This window comes from Zootoca vivipara, chromosome 17 (assembly GCF_963506605.1).
Source record: "Zootoca vivipara chromosome 17, rZooViv1.1, whole genome shotgun sequence".
NCBI lineage: Eukaryota > Metazoa > Chordata > Lepidosauria > Squamata > Lacertidae > Zootoca > Zootoca vivipara.
This window is the reverse complement of record NC_083292.1, coordinates 30,084,500-30,100,384: the sequence shown is the minus strand read 5'-3', so window position 1 is coordinate 30,100,384 and position 15,885 is coordinate 30,084,500. Positions and strand designations below refer to the sequence as shown.

Below are 15,885 nucleotides of genomic sequence, written 5' to 3'. Positions count from 1 at the left end.
AAAAGGGAAGTTCTGCCTCATCCCCCCCCCTTCAGTCTTCCCCATGTGGTCGGCTGTTGCTGAACCAACTCGCCCCAGGCGAGCATCTGTTTGCAAGCTGCCACTGGACATCCGCAGTGCACAAAGTGGATCCAGCAGGAATTCGACAGATTGATCCCCAGCGCTGGGTACATTTTGCAGGATTTATCTCAGGGTTAACTGAGCTGGTTACTGTTCATTCCTACTTCACTGGAACGAAGGGCAGGGTGGTAGATTCTGCGCTAGTCACATCTACCCACAGCAGGCTGAGGCTCCTGAATCGCAAGTTAGAATATTGTGGTTAGTCTGTCTGAGATCTAGCCTCCTCTCCTGCAGTGAAGGGCACCTCCTAATGGCAGCTAGCAAGAACTGTATCAATGCAAAAGTGATATGCATTGTGCCCAAAGAATTCTAATTTCACATACATGCTGATCACATTCTGAACCGGCAGTGATGGACCAGGAAAAGGGATATTGGGGTTGTGGTGGACAGCCCAGCACTTGCAGATGCTATGAAAGCTCCATGTTGGGAATTGCTAGGAAATGAATTGAACGGAAATCTGCCCTTGACCAATCTGTTGGCATTAAAAGACTAAGGAACTGTCTCCCACAGGAGCCAACTTAGATAGCTTTAAGAGAGGATTAGCCAAGGCTTTTCCATAGCTACTAGCCGCAACGGCTCTGGAGACAATGCTCATCGTGTAACCTACAGCCAGCTGATATTACTCAGCTTATCTTAACCTCGCAGGGTTGTTGGGAAGATAAAATTTTTCAGCCCGAGGGTCACATGCCCTTGTGAGGGACTGTCTTAAGGACCGTGTGCCAGTCGTGGAAAGGGACAAGAAAAATAGGTGGAGCAACACTGACATATATATATATATATATATATATATATATATATATATATATATATATATATATATATCGAGCTACATATTGGTCACACGAAAGCCATCCTTCCACTTCCTTCCAGGCAAGCAGGGGGCATGACCCAGTTAAAGGACACTTTGCAGGCAAACAAAAGCCCTTAAGGTGCAGACCCTATGACAAACATGGCCTAGGGAGAGGAGGAGCCCCCACTCAGTGGGAGAAGCACATTGCAAGGGGATGGACTAGATCAGGCACCCCCAAACTCTGGCCCTCCAGATGTTTTGGCCTACAACCCCCATGTTTCCTAGCTAACGGCCAGTGGTCGGGGAAGATGGGAACTGTAGTCCAAAACATCTGGAGGGCCGAAGTTTGGGGATGCCTGGACTAGATGGTCTCTTCTAGCTCCACAGTTCTAGGTTTCTGCGTTTAACATGGAAGAGGCCCCTGGATTGGCTCCAATAAAAGGGCTCAGGTAGCACCAGGTGCGTCAAAGAATCTGACCTATTGGAAGGCGCTTGGTTGGCTTCTGTGAGGATGCTAGAGAAGATGGGACGCTTTTGGCCAGACCCAGCGCGGCTGCTCTTAGGTTCTTCATGCCAGCCAAACACAGAAAACAAAATTAAGACAGAAAGAGGGAGGGAGGGAGAGCGAGAGCAGGAGGGTATCATAAAAATAATTTATTGTTCCTTTGTATAATAACAACTCGGATTCCCTTTAGTGTAACTCGTCCCTGGGAAGGTGCTGGGCAATGGCGCTGCCCTCCCTCCCCGCTCAGGTGTGTGCCTATTAAAAGTCATATAACAGGGTGTGAAGCCTCATCCTGCCCTGCCATGGGTCCCAAGTATTGTGCCCTGTTAGCTGGAGTGTCAGTGGAGGGGCAGAGAGGGGGAAACATTCTTGCCAAGGAAGGAGCCAGAGGCATCCCTGGCCTGTTCTGCTGGTCTGTGGAAACTAGGCGGCAGGAGTCCCTGGTTAGGCAGAGCCCCCACCTCCTGATATGCTCCACCACCCCTGCTCTCTCTGGGGATACAGAGAGGCAAACTTTTGGGAACAAAGGGGGTGTGGGGAGGGGCAGTTGCCACATGAAGGGTCTCCCCCAAACCTTTGGAGGCGAGGCAGCAATGGCCATTTCCCTCTCCTGCCACAGAGACACACACAAAATTCACCTTCCTCCCATCATCCCCCGTGGTAGTGATCAGGCGGACTGGTGGGGAACAGAGGGCAGGCACAAAGACACAAGAGGCCGTGCCTGACCCCGGACATGCTTGAGTAACAAAACGTGACAAGAACGAGGTGCCCTCTGGGTAGGGAGCCCGAGAGGGGAAAGAATGAACCCCACTTAGTAACTGGGTGCCTAAACTTTCTTCCACCCCCCAGCTGCCATGGGTGGCCAGTCCAATGCCTTACGTCGCCACACTGGCATATTGGAGGGGTGGGATGGGTGACGGCCGAGCTCCCCTTCACTTCCTGGGGGCCGCAGAGGGGGACTGGCCCCTGCTCTCCCAGACTTCGCGGATGGTGCGGCGGACCTCCCGCGGGAGGTGGAGGGTCTCGGCGTGGCACTGGAGGATGTGCTGCTTGACAGTGGCCAGGCAGATGCGGCGCAGAGGGTACTCGCACACCATGCAGACCAGGTGGTTGGCCGCGGCGTCAAAGTCCACGAGGAAGCGGGCGCGCCAGGTGGGGTTGAAGCTCTTGGCCAGGAGAGGGGCGTCCTCGCTGCCCGCTGCCGCCCGCTGCCGGCGGGGCTTGGCTTTGCAATCTTTGGCGTTGCTGCCGGGGGAGTTGGCCAGGGCCCGAGGGGCAGGGTCCCGTGGTGGGCAGAGCTGGCGGGGAGGAGGATCCGTGGAGTGAAGCCGAAGTAGAGACACAGAGCAGTTGCGATCTGGGGAGGAAGAGGCGGTGAATTGAAATGCAGAACAGGCTGTTCGCTCGGTCCCCACCTAGCCCAGAATTGTAGAGTTGGAAGGGGGCAACAGGGGTCAACTGGCCCAACTCTCTGCAATGCAGGAATGTTCTGCCCAATGTGGGGCTCGAACCCACAACCCTGATATTCAAGAGTCTCCTGCTCTATCAACTGAGCTGCTCTCACAACTAAAAGTGAGCATTTAGACAGCAAAGAAAGAGCTCAGCTGGATCAAGCCAAAGGCTGCCCATCTAGCCCAGCCTCCCATTCTCATGGTGGCCAACCAGATGCCCATTATGGGAAGCTGATCATAGAATCAGAGTTGGAAGGGACCGTGGGGATCATCTGTGGGGATCATCTAGTCCAACCCCCTGAAATGCAGGAATATGCAGCTGTTCCATACGGGTATCGAACCTGCAACCTTGGAATTATCAGCAGCATGCTCTAACCAACTGAGCTATCCAGGCTGCTAAGCAGGACTTGAGGGCAAAAGTGCTCTCTCCACCCACTCAGATAGCTCAGTTGGCAAAGCATGAGACTCTTAATCTCAAGGCTGTGGGTTCCAGCCTCACGATGGGCAGAAAGATTCCTGCATTGCAGGGGGTTGGACTAGATGACCCTCATGATCCCTTCCAACTTCGTGATTCTGTGAATCCCCAGCAGCTGGTCCCTGGAGACATGTACTGCCTTCATTTACTGCTTCTACCAGTGGAGGTAAAGCAGAGCAGCCGTGGCTTGTAGCCATGAATAGCCTTAAGCATCATGAATTCGTGTAATCCTCTTTTATAGCCATCCAAGTTGGCGGGCAGTACCTACACCTCAGAGATGCCCCTGGGAAGTCCCCAAGCATAGCAGAAAGCTCAGGGGGCGGGCAGGGCTGAGAATGGGGGTATATAAAGAGAAGAGATGTTGGTGTGCAAATCTTGCCTTGGGAGAGGGAAGGAGTTCCAATCCAGTTTTCAGCTGGGCTTCAGCCTTGGCTGAGCTTGGAGGGAATGAGCCAGTGAGGTGACGTTACTCTTGTTTTGGTGACTTTTGATACACAGCTGGCAAGTTTGGAGATAATATCCAGCCTCCCAATTAGCAGGGGGGAAACCATAACACAGCAAGGACAGGAAACATCGCTTGTTTGTGCTAAAACAGGGGTGGTGAGTTTCCAGCCTGCAGGCCAATCCTGGCCAGGCAGATGGTCAAGTTTGGTCAGCTCTACCTACCTGCCCATCAGCTGCCATTCAGGGAAATGGGTTCAATTCTGCCTGTGGAAACAGGCACTTGCAGCCAGACCGGGATTTAGCATCCCTGGCAGTCAGCTGAAGAGTGGGTAGTGGGTGGGCTTAAATCCGACCCAGTTTGGCCCCTTGTGCCTGTTCCTTACTGGAAACAAGCGGCAAGACTTACCCACTGCTCTCTTCCTTGGGCCTGGCTTTGCTTCAGAGTCCTGGGGTGGTTCTGTAACAACAACATTGGCAATACGTTGTGGCCATCTGAATAACAGAATTATGGAGTGGGAAGCAGCAGTCATCTGCAGCATCCCAGACAGAGGGCCGTCCCACCTCTCCTTAAGCCAATGGCAAGACCACCAACAGCTCCCAAGGAAGCCTGGTTCCCTGCCATTCCCACCCCTTGCCTCTAGTCCTGCAGGTGGAGATGGAGACTCCGATGTTGCTGGACTCAATCACCCCTAGCCGTTGGCCGTGCCTGCAGGGGCTGATGGGAGTTGGAGTCTTCCAGACCTGCTTTAACAGGTTAGAACAGTTTTAAGGGCAGGGTGGGCAGCCTGCAGCCCTCCGGACATTGCTGGGTGCCCAACTTGCAGCAGTCAAGGAGGTGGCTTTTTTCACCAGCTGGCGTACAGCTGAGCTGTGGGCTGACTTCCTGACCCTGCCCTGCTCCTTCCGCCACCGCCAGTTGCCAGGGTGGGAAAAGAGAAGCCGACGGGATGGGAGGCAGAGGGTGGGGAGAGGTCAGTGCAAGTCCGAGCCTCCAGGACACTGACCCTCGAGCCTAACTGCAGCTCTGCCTCCACCTCCTTCTCAGGGAGGCCATATGATGGCCTGGCTGTGTGCATGTTGCATTTGACAGGGAATGTGCCTCTGGTTTAGGCTCAGGTGGCAGTGGCAGCAATGCGCACGTTTGTGCAAGCACTGTTTTACCTGATCTCCCCTTCCTTCCCCTTTCCCTCACGGAGGGAGATTTACAAGTATGACCGCCAAAGCACTACTCACCCGGTTGAGTCCGGCAGTACAGTTTCAAAGCAAAGCCAGCTGGGAAAGTGCCGTCCGTGAAGATACGGATTTCGGCAGGTGCCGAGCCTGGGACCCCACATTCGGAGAGCCATTCCTTCCCTGGGAAGAAAAGAGGCGGTGAGGAATTAAGCCAATGATTGGGCAACTTTTTCCAGCCTGGGGGCCGCATTTCCTTCTGGGGGCCGTGTGGAAGTGGCACCCGTTGTGGAAGGGGCCAGAGGCGAAAGAGGGTAAAGCATATTGGACCTTTGTCAAGTAAGATGGTTTGTACACACGCTCACACTCCCCACACCCCTGCCCCACTTTCTCTCCTCCATCTACGCAGGCTAGAGGCATAATCAGAATTCAAGGACATATTCCGGCCAGACAAAAACACTCATGGAGGGTGCGGAAGCAAGGCCATGGAGGCAGGTGGCCTGGGAAGCGTCCAGAGTCTGCCACCACTGAAAGTGACTGCTATAAGTTAGACCCATTTAAAGTGACGGGCATGGCTCCACTAGGTTCATTATTTTAAATGGGTCTACTCTGAGGAGGAAACTTAAGTTGGATGTAACCCACACAATCCTATTCTGTCCCCTCCCAAAACAACTTCTAAAAACCCCTCTCCATCGTGAAAGTGTGTGCGTTCATACATTTCCATGTTTTCATCCGGAACCATGAGGACTAGCGACTTGGAGGCACATGTGAGGCAGAAAAACGTGGCCGACAGCACAAAAAAATATGTACTCTGTACCAAGCAGAGCCAAATTCTGCAATCTGTGTAAGTCACGCACGTCAAACTACTCTGCACCCCCCACCCACATTTTTACCCCATCTATTTTGCAAATTATTCTGACTGTGTTGGAGAAGGGGCACACAGTGACTTTTGCAAAGACGAAGGACGGTTTCGTTCAACCCACCAAATTCAGGCTTTCAGTATTACCAAAACCTTGACAGCATGCTTTCAAGCCCCTCTTTAAAGGTTAGAAACTTGACTTTAGAAGGAGCCAAGGAGGAAGGCAGATAAGATCCCGAGAATGCTTGGCGCCTCTGCGGAGCGCTAGCCTGTGGGTGAACACACAAGGAGGCAGCTAGGCACGCAAAGGGAAGGAACGGTGGCGGCGACTGAACAGAAGACGCTTCCATTGCGTTGGGGAGGGAAAAACCTGCCCCCCACTCTAAAAAGCAGCCTTACAGCTCTTGCTGCTAACCTGTGGTCTTGCAGGGCTGCTTGCTCGTGTCTTTGATGGCGCTCAAGCTGTGCCGCCTCTGTTGGCCTTGTGATCGCCGTTCAGGGTCTAAGCGTACATAAAGGAAAAACAGTTCCACGGGTTAGGTCCGTGGTCTTCAACTGGTGGCTGAAGTCAAGTCATATCCCACTCCCACGCTAAAGTGGAAGGCAGTGCCTGTGACCACCAGGTTTCGCTCATCCCGCACACGTTGCAAGAGAAGGGATTTCCGCTCGAGGCTCTTATTATCCCTACAAGACGAGCCTACAGCCGCAAAGACGACTCCTTCTACCCAAGAGCCAGACGTACAGAGACACCCTCTTTGGCACCTGGGCACCTTGGAAAAAGAAGGCTAAAGCCAGACATGTGTGATAAAAACAAACAAACATTGGAATGGGATAAAGGGCCATAGCTCGGTGCTTTGCACACAGTAGGTCCCAGGTTCAATCCCCGGCCTCTCCAAGTAGGGCTGAAAGAACTCCCCTCCATTCCCCCAAATTGAAACCCTGGAGAGCTGCTGCTAGTCAGTGTAGACAGCACTAGGCTAGATCCCTTGGAGTAAGGAAGCTTCCTATTTTCCAGTTTAAATTCAGAACCATGAGGACTAGAATCTCATTTCGTTTTTTAAGGGAGGGGCCACAGTTCACATGTTTCCTGCAGAAAGTCCCAGGTTCAGCTCTCTGGAGGCATCTTCAGGCAGGGCTGCAGAGCGCCCCCTGCCTGAAATCCCAGAGAGCCCCTGCCAGTCCGTGTTGGCAGTGTTAGGCTAGAGGGCAGCTCCCTATTTTTCTTACGAGTGGGTCCTGGGTCTGAGAACGATGAGGATGACCCGTCTAAGCGACGACCACCACCACCACCTCCGGCCCCAGCACTCACCGCAGCGCGCTCTCAGGTGCCCACGCTTCCGACTCGCCGCCTGCCGCTCCTCCGAATCGAGGAGCACCTCTATCTCAGCCGGCTGCTTGCTCTTGCCGGGGTCGCCTGGCAGGGGATAGTTTCAGAAAGGGGAATCAAAAGCGGCACACTGCACTGCGTGTTTGTTCCACGGCAAAGAGTGGAAATAGGCAGCAGCGGGCAGAGGACTTGGCCTCCCAAGGATCTCATCTTCCGTTTAGGGGGAGGGAGAAAGGAAAGAGACAAGTTTCTAGCCCTTATGGATGTGAATTGGTACTCCAAGGCAATGCCTGGAGGAATCTTGGTATCCAGGGTGGAGCTGAGAGAAAGAGAGAGAGAGAGGCTAAGTCAATAGGCAATCGTCTAGGGCAGCCTTTGCATACCCAGAGCCCGCTGGGTGTTCTCAACTACAACTCCCATCAGCCAACATGGCCAGGATGGCTGGGGCTGACGAGAGTTGTAGTTCCAAACACCCAGAGGATGCCTGGTTGGCCTTAGTGCAGGGGTCCCCAGACTTACCGGCGTTTGGGCCGGTTCCCACCGCACCGATCGCGCGGCGGGCCGGAGGACGGGGGAGCGCGCGCCTGTGCGGGCCGGTGGGCGGGGGAGTGCACGCCCGGGCGCATGCGCCCGGGTGCCTACTGGCGCGGCAGCGCGCTTCCAGGGTGGAAAAAGCGCCGAAAATCCGTTGTGCGCATGCGTATGGGCCTCCCCCGACCCGGAAGTGCACCAGAAATGACCTCTTCCGGGTTGGGAGAGGCCCATACGCATGCGCACAAAGGATTTTCGGCGCTTTTTTCCCGACCCGGAAGAGCGCTGCCGTGCTGCGCGCCGTAAGAGCGGGCGTCGGGCGTCGTCGCGGGCCGGATTGGCAGGCCAATTGGGCCGCATCCGGCCCCCGGGCCGTAGTCTGGGGACCCCTGCCTTAGTGCTTTCGCCAGCTGTTTGCTTCTCCCAGTGACTAACAGGCACAAACATAGGCAGAGTGATTGCATTTCCATATATTCTTCATGCATAAATACACAAAAATACACAACTTCATGGTTGCGTTGTCCAACCTAAATGCCAATATCTTCCAATGCCTGTAGTCTTTACATGCCTCTAAAACCCACAATTCATTTCACTGTCAATCCTCAACGCCATCAGGTCTCCTCTTGATCCCTACACCCAACTTTTGCCCGGGGACTGCAGAGATGGAGGGCAGCATGCCTGGACCTCTGCCACCATCCAGCCGTCTAAGGAAAGCAGCGCCCCCTGCCTTCTAGGAAGAACATCACAGCAAGGCGGAGAACAGCCTGGCCCCGCCCACTGGCCAGAGAAGGAGCAGCTGCAGGGAGCTGGCTTCCTCTCTCCGTGCCAGGAAGAACATTTAATAAACACTATGTAAGCGAGAAGAAGTCCACAAGTTTGCTTTTTCCCTCCTCCCTCCCTCCCAATGCTTTTTCCTTTTGCGCTGTGTCTTTTTTAAAGCCTGTAAACCTGTGGGCAGGCTCCGCCTTATCACTGGTTGTCTACAAACTACCCTGGCTTTTTCGGCTAAAGAGCAGAGAAAAATACTTCCACTGAAACGTTTGCCAACATCCTGTTAGTGTAGTCTAAACAATGACTTGAAATGATCCTTGAAAAGTTTTGCCCTAGCAACAAGTCTGCCCTTGGCAACAAGTTTTCCCCTTATCAACAGGTTTCTTTATAAGGCAAGGTCTGGATCGGAGAGAGAGGGGGGGGGAGAGAGAGAGAATGTTGGAGGCTGTTGCTCCGTCCAGATGGCTGAAGAGCAGAGCGAGACAGAATGATTATCTGATCATAGTTTACTTTACTAGACTAGTGGTTATACAAGATGTAGTGTGAATTCGACAATAAATGCATTAAGAAGAACCAGAACGGGAGGTGTGTTTATTCCCCACGTGAGCGCTCGCCAAGAGAAGAGCTGAATTGTGAAGAATATGGATTCTGGAAGACTTTCCGGGTGACTCTGCTGACCGGAAAAGAAACCCCAAAGGATGGCAAACTGCACTGACACCCCCAGCCCCTCCTCCAGGAGGCAAATGGAAGATGCAGACACGGAGGGCGACTTTGCTCAAGCTCTCTTCAAAACCCAAAACCTTTTCCAGACCCAACTGGAGATGGCACCATTTAATGCAACACTGATCTGCGTCCTTGTGCGTTACCTGCAGGGGAAGGTTGTGGCTCTGGCTCAGGAAGCACTTCCCCTTCGCTCCAGGCTTCCAGGATGTTGCGCTTCTCTTCCAAGCTGAAGTCCAAGGAGTGGGCGTGATGCTCCAGAATGTGTTTGCGGGCGGCCACAGGCCCCGAGGCGCTCAGGCTGCCGCCGCACACCATACACACTGGCTGGCCGCCCCCCGAGCTCTCCGCAATCAGGTACTCCTGACTCCAGGAGCTGCCTGCCTCTTCTGGGCCAACCTCGGCCACCGGGATTACAACCAGCCGCTCTCCTGGGGGTGAGAAAGGGGGCACGTTGGGATGGAGGAGGGGTCTGACGCCTGCCTTGGAGACAGTTCCCATATCCCTGACTCCTTGTGCACGCTCTGCCCCCTTCCTTTCTCTAACCATTAGGACAGAGATGCACTCCAGACGTTGCCGGGCTACGAGTCCCATCATCCCCCATGATCATGCTGGCTGAAATGGATGGGAGTTGGAGTCAGGGCAGGCAGAGGGAGCCCTTGGCTGCCCTATGGATGGCATTGGGAATGAAACTCCCATCAGCCACAGCCACTATGGCCTCCCATCAGGAATGGCGGTGGTTTTTGCCTAGAGAGCAGCCACATGACCTCCACTCCTCTCTTCTAGGCCAGCCTCATTGGCTCAAGCTTTTTCCAATGGCAACAAACAGCTCTGATTATTGTTTCATGGGCTACCTCAAGGCTGGGGGGGTCCTTTTCCACCCTAAGAACCCAAGAAAAGCCCTGCAGGTTCGCGTAGTGGCCAGCAACTGACAGTGGAGGGAGAACATGGCCATTGTGGCTGGTAGCCATTGATCGCCTTGTCCTCCGTGAATTTGCCTAACCCTCTTTTAAAGCCATCCAAGTTGGTGGCCACCACCGCATCTTGCTGGAGAGAATCCCACAGTTTAGCTATGTGCTACGGGAAGAAGTAGAGTGGTGCCTCGCAAGACGAATTCAATTCGTTCCGCAAGTCAATTCGTTTTGAGAAAAATTTGTCTTGCGAATCGCGGTTTCCCATAGGAATGCATTGAAATTTCTTTTTTTTTTTTGCCCACAGGAACGCATTAATTAAATTTCAACGCGTTCAATTAAATTTCAATGGTAAACCGTGATTCGCAAGACGAATTTTTCGCAAAACGAATTCGTCTTGTGAGTCACCATCAGATCGCAAGACGTGTTCGTCTTGCGAAAAATTCATCTTGCAGGGCATTCGTCTTGCGAGGTACCACTGTATCTCCTTTTGTTTGTCCTCAAGCATCAGCCTGGGATTGGGCATCCCCGAGTTCTAGGATGACTTGAGGGGAGGGACTTTCCCTGCCCTGCGCCCTGGAGGGGCACACTCCCCACCTCTGTCCACGGGATCTGTGTGGGGTCCATCCAGCCTGGCTGGGGGGCAACTGGGGAGCAGATGCCCTGCGGCCACTTTCTCCTTCTCCTTCTTGCACTTCAAAGAGACCTTGAGGTAGTCCAAGAGGGGAGCTTCTGCCTTCAGTGCCATGAGAGTTTCAAAGGCGGTGGGGCTGGCACAACAAAAGCCCACCTGGAGAAAAATAAGCAGCACTGTTCAGGCTGCGGGGGGGGGGGTGGATGGAGAAGGGAAAGAAACATTTTCAAGTTGACAACCTCAGTTCCCACACCTCTTTTTCTCCTGGCCAACCACACCCACCCAAAGAATAGTGGTACCTTGGTTCTTGAACAGCTTGGCTCCTGAACAAATCGTCCAGCTCCCAAATGTCGCAAACCTGGAAGTAGGTGTTCCCATTTGTGAAGCTTTTCAGAAGCTTAACATCCAGCGCAGCTTCTGCTTGAGTGCAGGAAGCTCCTGCAGCCAATCGGAAGCTGTGCCTTGGTTTTCAAACAGTTTGGGGCATCAAACGGACTTCCGGAACGGATTAAGTTCGAGAAGCAAGGTACCACTGTATAGGAAGGCTCTGTCATTATTTACTGTATTTATTTAAGATATTTAAATAACACTTAATATTTAAATATTCCCGGTGGCTGCTCCCAGACATTGGGACTCCCTCCCTAGAGAAGCTAGACTGGCTCTCTCCTTGTTGTCCATCCTCTGGCAGGTGAAGACTTTCTTGTTCCAACAGGCGTTTGGGAACTGACTGCTTTTAAGGAAAGGGCTGGTGCTGTGCTGCTTTTATTGTAATTATTGGTATGGTTTCATACACCCTGTGTATGTATACGGTTTTGTTTTTATCGATGTTTAATTGTTTTTCAGTGATTGCTTTTTCTGTTTTTAGCAGCTCTTGTTTTTTACCTGTAAGCCGCCTTGCTTCCTATCAGGGGCAAAAGGCAGGGTATAAGCAAGCAAGCAAGCAAACAGAATCAGAATCAGAATTTCTAAGCAGCGTGAACAAATTGCTAACAACCATTCGAAAATAAGAACAAATAAAATTCATCACAGAAACAGAGCTTTACTAACTTCCTGCTGATGAAGCCAAGAAGGAAAAAGGGGGAGAGAAAATAAGCAGACTCGGACCACGACACGAAGCAATTCTGGGATACAAGCTGTGGGAAGCATAGCTATTTGGGGACCTGAAGGCCATTGCTATAGTCACTCCTCCTCTCAATTATATTTGTTTATCTCCACTCACAAAAGTCTTCTTTGTCTGCAGGCCACAGGAACCATGTGTGGGTGGGGATCCGAGGGCCATACAGGGGAGACATATAGAGCCAAACTGCACACTCTGCTGTACATTGTACATTTTAAAGTGTTATTTGGATGAATGCAAGGATAAAGTTTGCCGACCTGCTGGAATATAGGATATCCCCTTCCTCTTTGCTGAGTACATGCGCAAAACATCCTAAGAAACCTGCTCCCTGAGTTGTTGCTACCCCCAATCTTTTGTTTTCTTGTTCAGGATTTTTTTAAACAAACAAACAAACAAACAAACAGGCACCCTGTGTTCAAATTTACCTCCCACCACCTTGAGGACTAGAAACTTCATTACTTTTAAAGCAAGTACTTTGAGACCGCCACACTATGGGCAAAAGGAACTGCATAATGCACAGGGATGTGACATTAATTCCAAACCCTTCTTACCTATGGCAGGGCGTCAATCCTGATCGTAACCAGAGGAAGTGCTTGGGATCTAGAATCCACTCAGTGCTGCCTGGAGATAGCAAAGTCGCTCGCTCTTCTGGAAACGGAAGGGGGGGAATAGTGAATTCATTAGCCAAAAGAGTCTTTGTTTCCTAGAAAAGAGGAGAACCCAAGGGGAAACATACTACTTGTGTTTTCTTTAGGAAAAACTTCACATGTAGAAAGTGTCATCATCTCCGAAGAAGAGGGAGGCTGTGAACACACACTCCATGCATTTAAAGCACATGGCTTCCCCCCCCCCAAATTATGGGAATTGTAGTGTGGTGGGAACTGTAGTTCAGGGAGCAGTAAGCTACAATTCCCAGGATCCTGTGGGCAGCCTTACTGTGCTCAAAGTGCATTCAGCATAACAACATAACCTGGAGGATGTTTGTTTAATAAGCTTGTCATCCCCTCCTCTGCTCCTGCACATTCAGGGCCAATCTCTTTTTCCCCTGGTTTGAATATGTATTGTCTTTCCTGCTTTGACTGCTGGGTCTTTGCCCTGACACCAAATCCCCACCTCTTTAAATTATAAAGGTGTACTCCATGCATGTCCAAAAAAGAAACAGTCTCAACATCCCGTGGAAATCTAACTTCCCTCCCCAAAGCCACAAGGCCCTGTTCACATTTTTGCCATGTCCACAATTACTCCCACCAGGACCTCAAATCTCCTCCATCCTCTAAGGCAAACCCACAACTATTACTTTTGTTATGAAATTATTGAAATTGTCTATTCTGATCTCATTGTTATAAGCCACTTTGAGAATCATTTCGGGTGGGGTGGGGTGGGGAAAGGTGGCCTACAAATAAAGTGATAATAATTATGAAATAATATCACTTTCCTTCAAGTCTTTATTTCTCCAGAATCTCATTTCTCCCACCAAACAATTTGCATTGTTGCATCTCCCTGTTCTGAACCTTCTACCCCAAAGTGTATAATAACAATAAAAACAAACAACAACAACAACAACAACAATTCATTATTTGTACCCCACTCTGGGCGGCTTACAAAAAATATTAAAAATACAATAAAACAACTTTGCACCTCCTCCCCCCTCACCAGGCACCATTTAAATTATTTCCAGGATCTTAGCTAGCCAGCCAGCCTGCTTGGCTTCTCCTTCTAGACCTCCCACCCTTCTCTACCTTGCCTCTACCCACAGAAGTTTTCTCCTCTGTTCTCCCTCTACACCCTGCCCCACACCATCCCTCACAGGGTAATACTCTTTTCAGGGTCTTTGTGTGTCTCATCTGCATCTTAAAAGAGGCAAAATGTCCCGATCTTTTGCAGATGCGCCCTATACTTTGTTCTTCCTCTCCATAGCTGCCAAGTTATCCCTTTTTTACAGGGATTTTCCCTTATGCTGAATAGGCTTCCTCGCGAGAAAAGCGAAAACTTGGCAGCTATGTTCCTCTCCTCCTTGGATTAATCCATCATACCTTCTTCTGAATTACAATCTTCCCCATTATCTCCCAAAAGGAGGCAAAGGTCCATGTCCCTCCACCACCACCCAGATCTCCCCACTGTACCATTCTGATTCCTTCCTGAAACTCAGGCCTCCCCAATCCCAGGTATCACCCCCATCCACTCAGCACAAGGGGCTCCATTTTCACATCTCCTCTCTTAAGAGTCCATGGGTTGCCTCCAATGTTCAGAGTAGAGCCATGGAAATGAATGGACCTGGATGTTCATTTCAGCGAGTCTGCTTTGAGTAGGACTTAGCTGGATAAAACCCTAACACACCAAACCCCCTTCCCACTACTAGCCATGCCATAGGCTCCCTCTTCTTCTCTCCACCCCCCCCCATTAATATTCTTCTGACCTCCCCACATGCTCACCCTTCCTGAGCCAGGCAACCCCACTGAATATCCCTACCAGGCACTTGCCCTTGTGACTTGATCCTCCATCCTTACTTTCCCTCTTTCAGCCCCACCTCAAAAAAACAGCCCCCAACCCCCCCTCTTGGTTCCCACCTAGCTCTTTGCCAGTCCCTTCCCTTCAACCTAAGCAGCTGTGGGGGGGACGATGACGATGACAATAGTGACCTTGTAATACCATTAAACAGCAAGAAGAAAAATAAGTTCTCCCCCCACCCAAACACCACCCCAGGTGTTTTTCGGGGGGGGGGAGAGAAAGACACCAGCCCTTCTCCCATCCCACCTGGTGGTGACCATCTCTCTGTGTGTGTGCATGCACGCAATGAGCACATCAACCCACCACAGGTGCATTTATGGCGGAGGGGAGTAGGGAGCACCATCCTCTCCCCTTTTCCAGATGTGCCAACCCCTCCAGCCCTTCCCCCACCCATTGTGCTGCTGGTGTGGGGAGACGCCAGCCCTCCCCCCCAACCCTGATGTGTTAATTGGAGGGGGGAGCAGCACCCCAGTTGTGGGAGGGGAAATACCACCATAACTGAGGGAGAAATACCATCACAGCTGAGGGGCAACCAACCCTTCCCACCCCCGTTGTGTTTTGGGGGGAACGCCAGTTCCATCCTAGCTATGTTTATTGGGGAAGAATAGCCCCCACCAGCAACATCTATGACGGGGGGGGTGAACAGCTCCCCAGCTGGGGGGGGGCATCAGACCCTCCTCCCACCCCAGGTGTGGGGGGACAGCAGCCCCCCTCCCATATTTGGGGGCCGGTAACACCTCCCCCTCGTGTCTTGACCCCCGCCCCTACCTACGCAACGGGCCTCTCTCCCCACCTGGCCGCTCAGCTGCTCGAGGCCTCCCGAGCTCTCCGGCTGGAGCCCCCGCCACGCAGCATAGAGCTCTCCAGCTCCCAGCGAGGCAGAGCGGCCTCTCCTCCCCGCTCCCACTCTATGGTTTCATTGTCCGAAGGACCTTTCCCTCCTCCGCTCTGTTGTCAGAGATAGCCATAACTTCCGGCGGGAAAGGGAACGCCGCCATAGATACCTCGCCCCGGCGGCTGTTTTCTTATCTCTACGTTCCGCATCGGAAGTTGCGTCCGGCAGCGAAAGGAACGGTCCGCTTTCAGGCCGGAAGTTCTCGCTCGGGAGCGCAACGATGGCGTATAGGTCTCCATTTTCTTAGATCTGCGTTGCCTTCGCTACCCAGCGGATCCAATGGCCAGCGCGGCGTTCTCTTCTCTTCCCCGCCCCTCCGCAGGTTATAGACCACTCGGCGCAGGGGGCAGACCAGGAGTGTAGAGGCGGGCGGCTAGCGATTCCGAGAAAGGTTGCCCCCTGGAGGAGAAGGGGTGGCGTTGCAGGAAATATAAGGGAGTGACAAAGGCGATTTAGAGCCTGCAGCGGGGACGGAGGGTTCCGCGTAGGGGGCGGAAGTAGCTGTGCCCATAGGGAAGCAAGTTCTCGGCATGCAGGATATCCCGGGTTCAACCTCCAGTTTAGAAAGAGATCAAAGAGCCTAAAGGAAGCGAAAAGTCCAACTCTTTCTGTTTCCAAATAAGTGCCAACCAGAGATGCCTGTAACAAAACCCCACA

General features: G+C 52.2%; 1 protein-coding gene across 7 annotated transcripts; it reads right to left on the bottom strand.

The window, feature by feature from the left end:
• Positions 1-1,006: 1,006 nt before the first annotated feature.
• On the bottom strand, positions 1,007-15,400 carry SPINDOC (spindlin interactor and repressor of chromatin binding). 7 transcript variants are annotated; one of them, XM_035098362.2, is made up of 9 exons: positions 15,338-15,400; positions 12,377-12,473; positions 10,672-10,893; positions 9,310-9,594; positions 7,124-7,228; positions 6,230-6,316; positions 5,019-5,138; positions 4,192-4,242; positions 1,007-2,772 (listed from the first exon to the last, which is right to left on the bottom strand). In XM_035098362.2, the coding sequence occupies exons 3-9, from the start codon at positions 10,820-10,822 to the stop codon at positions 2,348-2,350; spliced, it is 1,224 nt and encodes a 407-aa protein (XP_034954253.2). In that variant the 5' UTR covers positions 10,823-10,893; positions 12,377-12,473; positions 15,338-15,400; the 3' UTR covers positions 1,007-2,347. The 7 variants fall into 7 exon arrangements, with proteins under 7 accessions (XP_034954253.2, XP_034954251.2, XP_034954255.2 ...); XM_035098360.2 differs by lacking the exon at positions 15,338-15,400 and adding an exon at positions 15,102-15,328; XM_035098364.2 differs by lacking the exon at positions 15,338-15,400 and adding an exon at positions 15,102-15,328 and having other exon boundaries at positions 10,672-10,864.
• Positions 15,401-15,885: the final 485 nt, after the last annotated feature.

Excerpts from the sequence above, each read along its gene's own strand:
- SPINDOC (XM_035098362.2), bottom strand. The coding sequence starts at position 10,822 with ATGGCACTGAAGGCAGAAGCTCCCCTCTTGGACTACCTCAAGGTCTCT. Across the intron at positions 7,229-9,309 it reads GCCACAACCTTCCCCTGCAG|GCGACCCCGGCAAGAGCAAG; the intron begins GTAACGCACAAG and ends ATCCCCTGCCAG. Across the intron at positions 2,773-4,191 it reads CCCAAGGAAGAGAGCAGTGG|ATCGCAACTGCTCTGTGTCT; the intron begins GTAAGTCTTGCC and ends CTTCCTCCCCAG.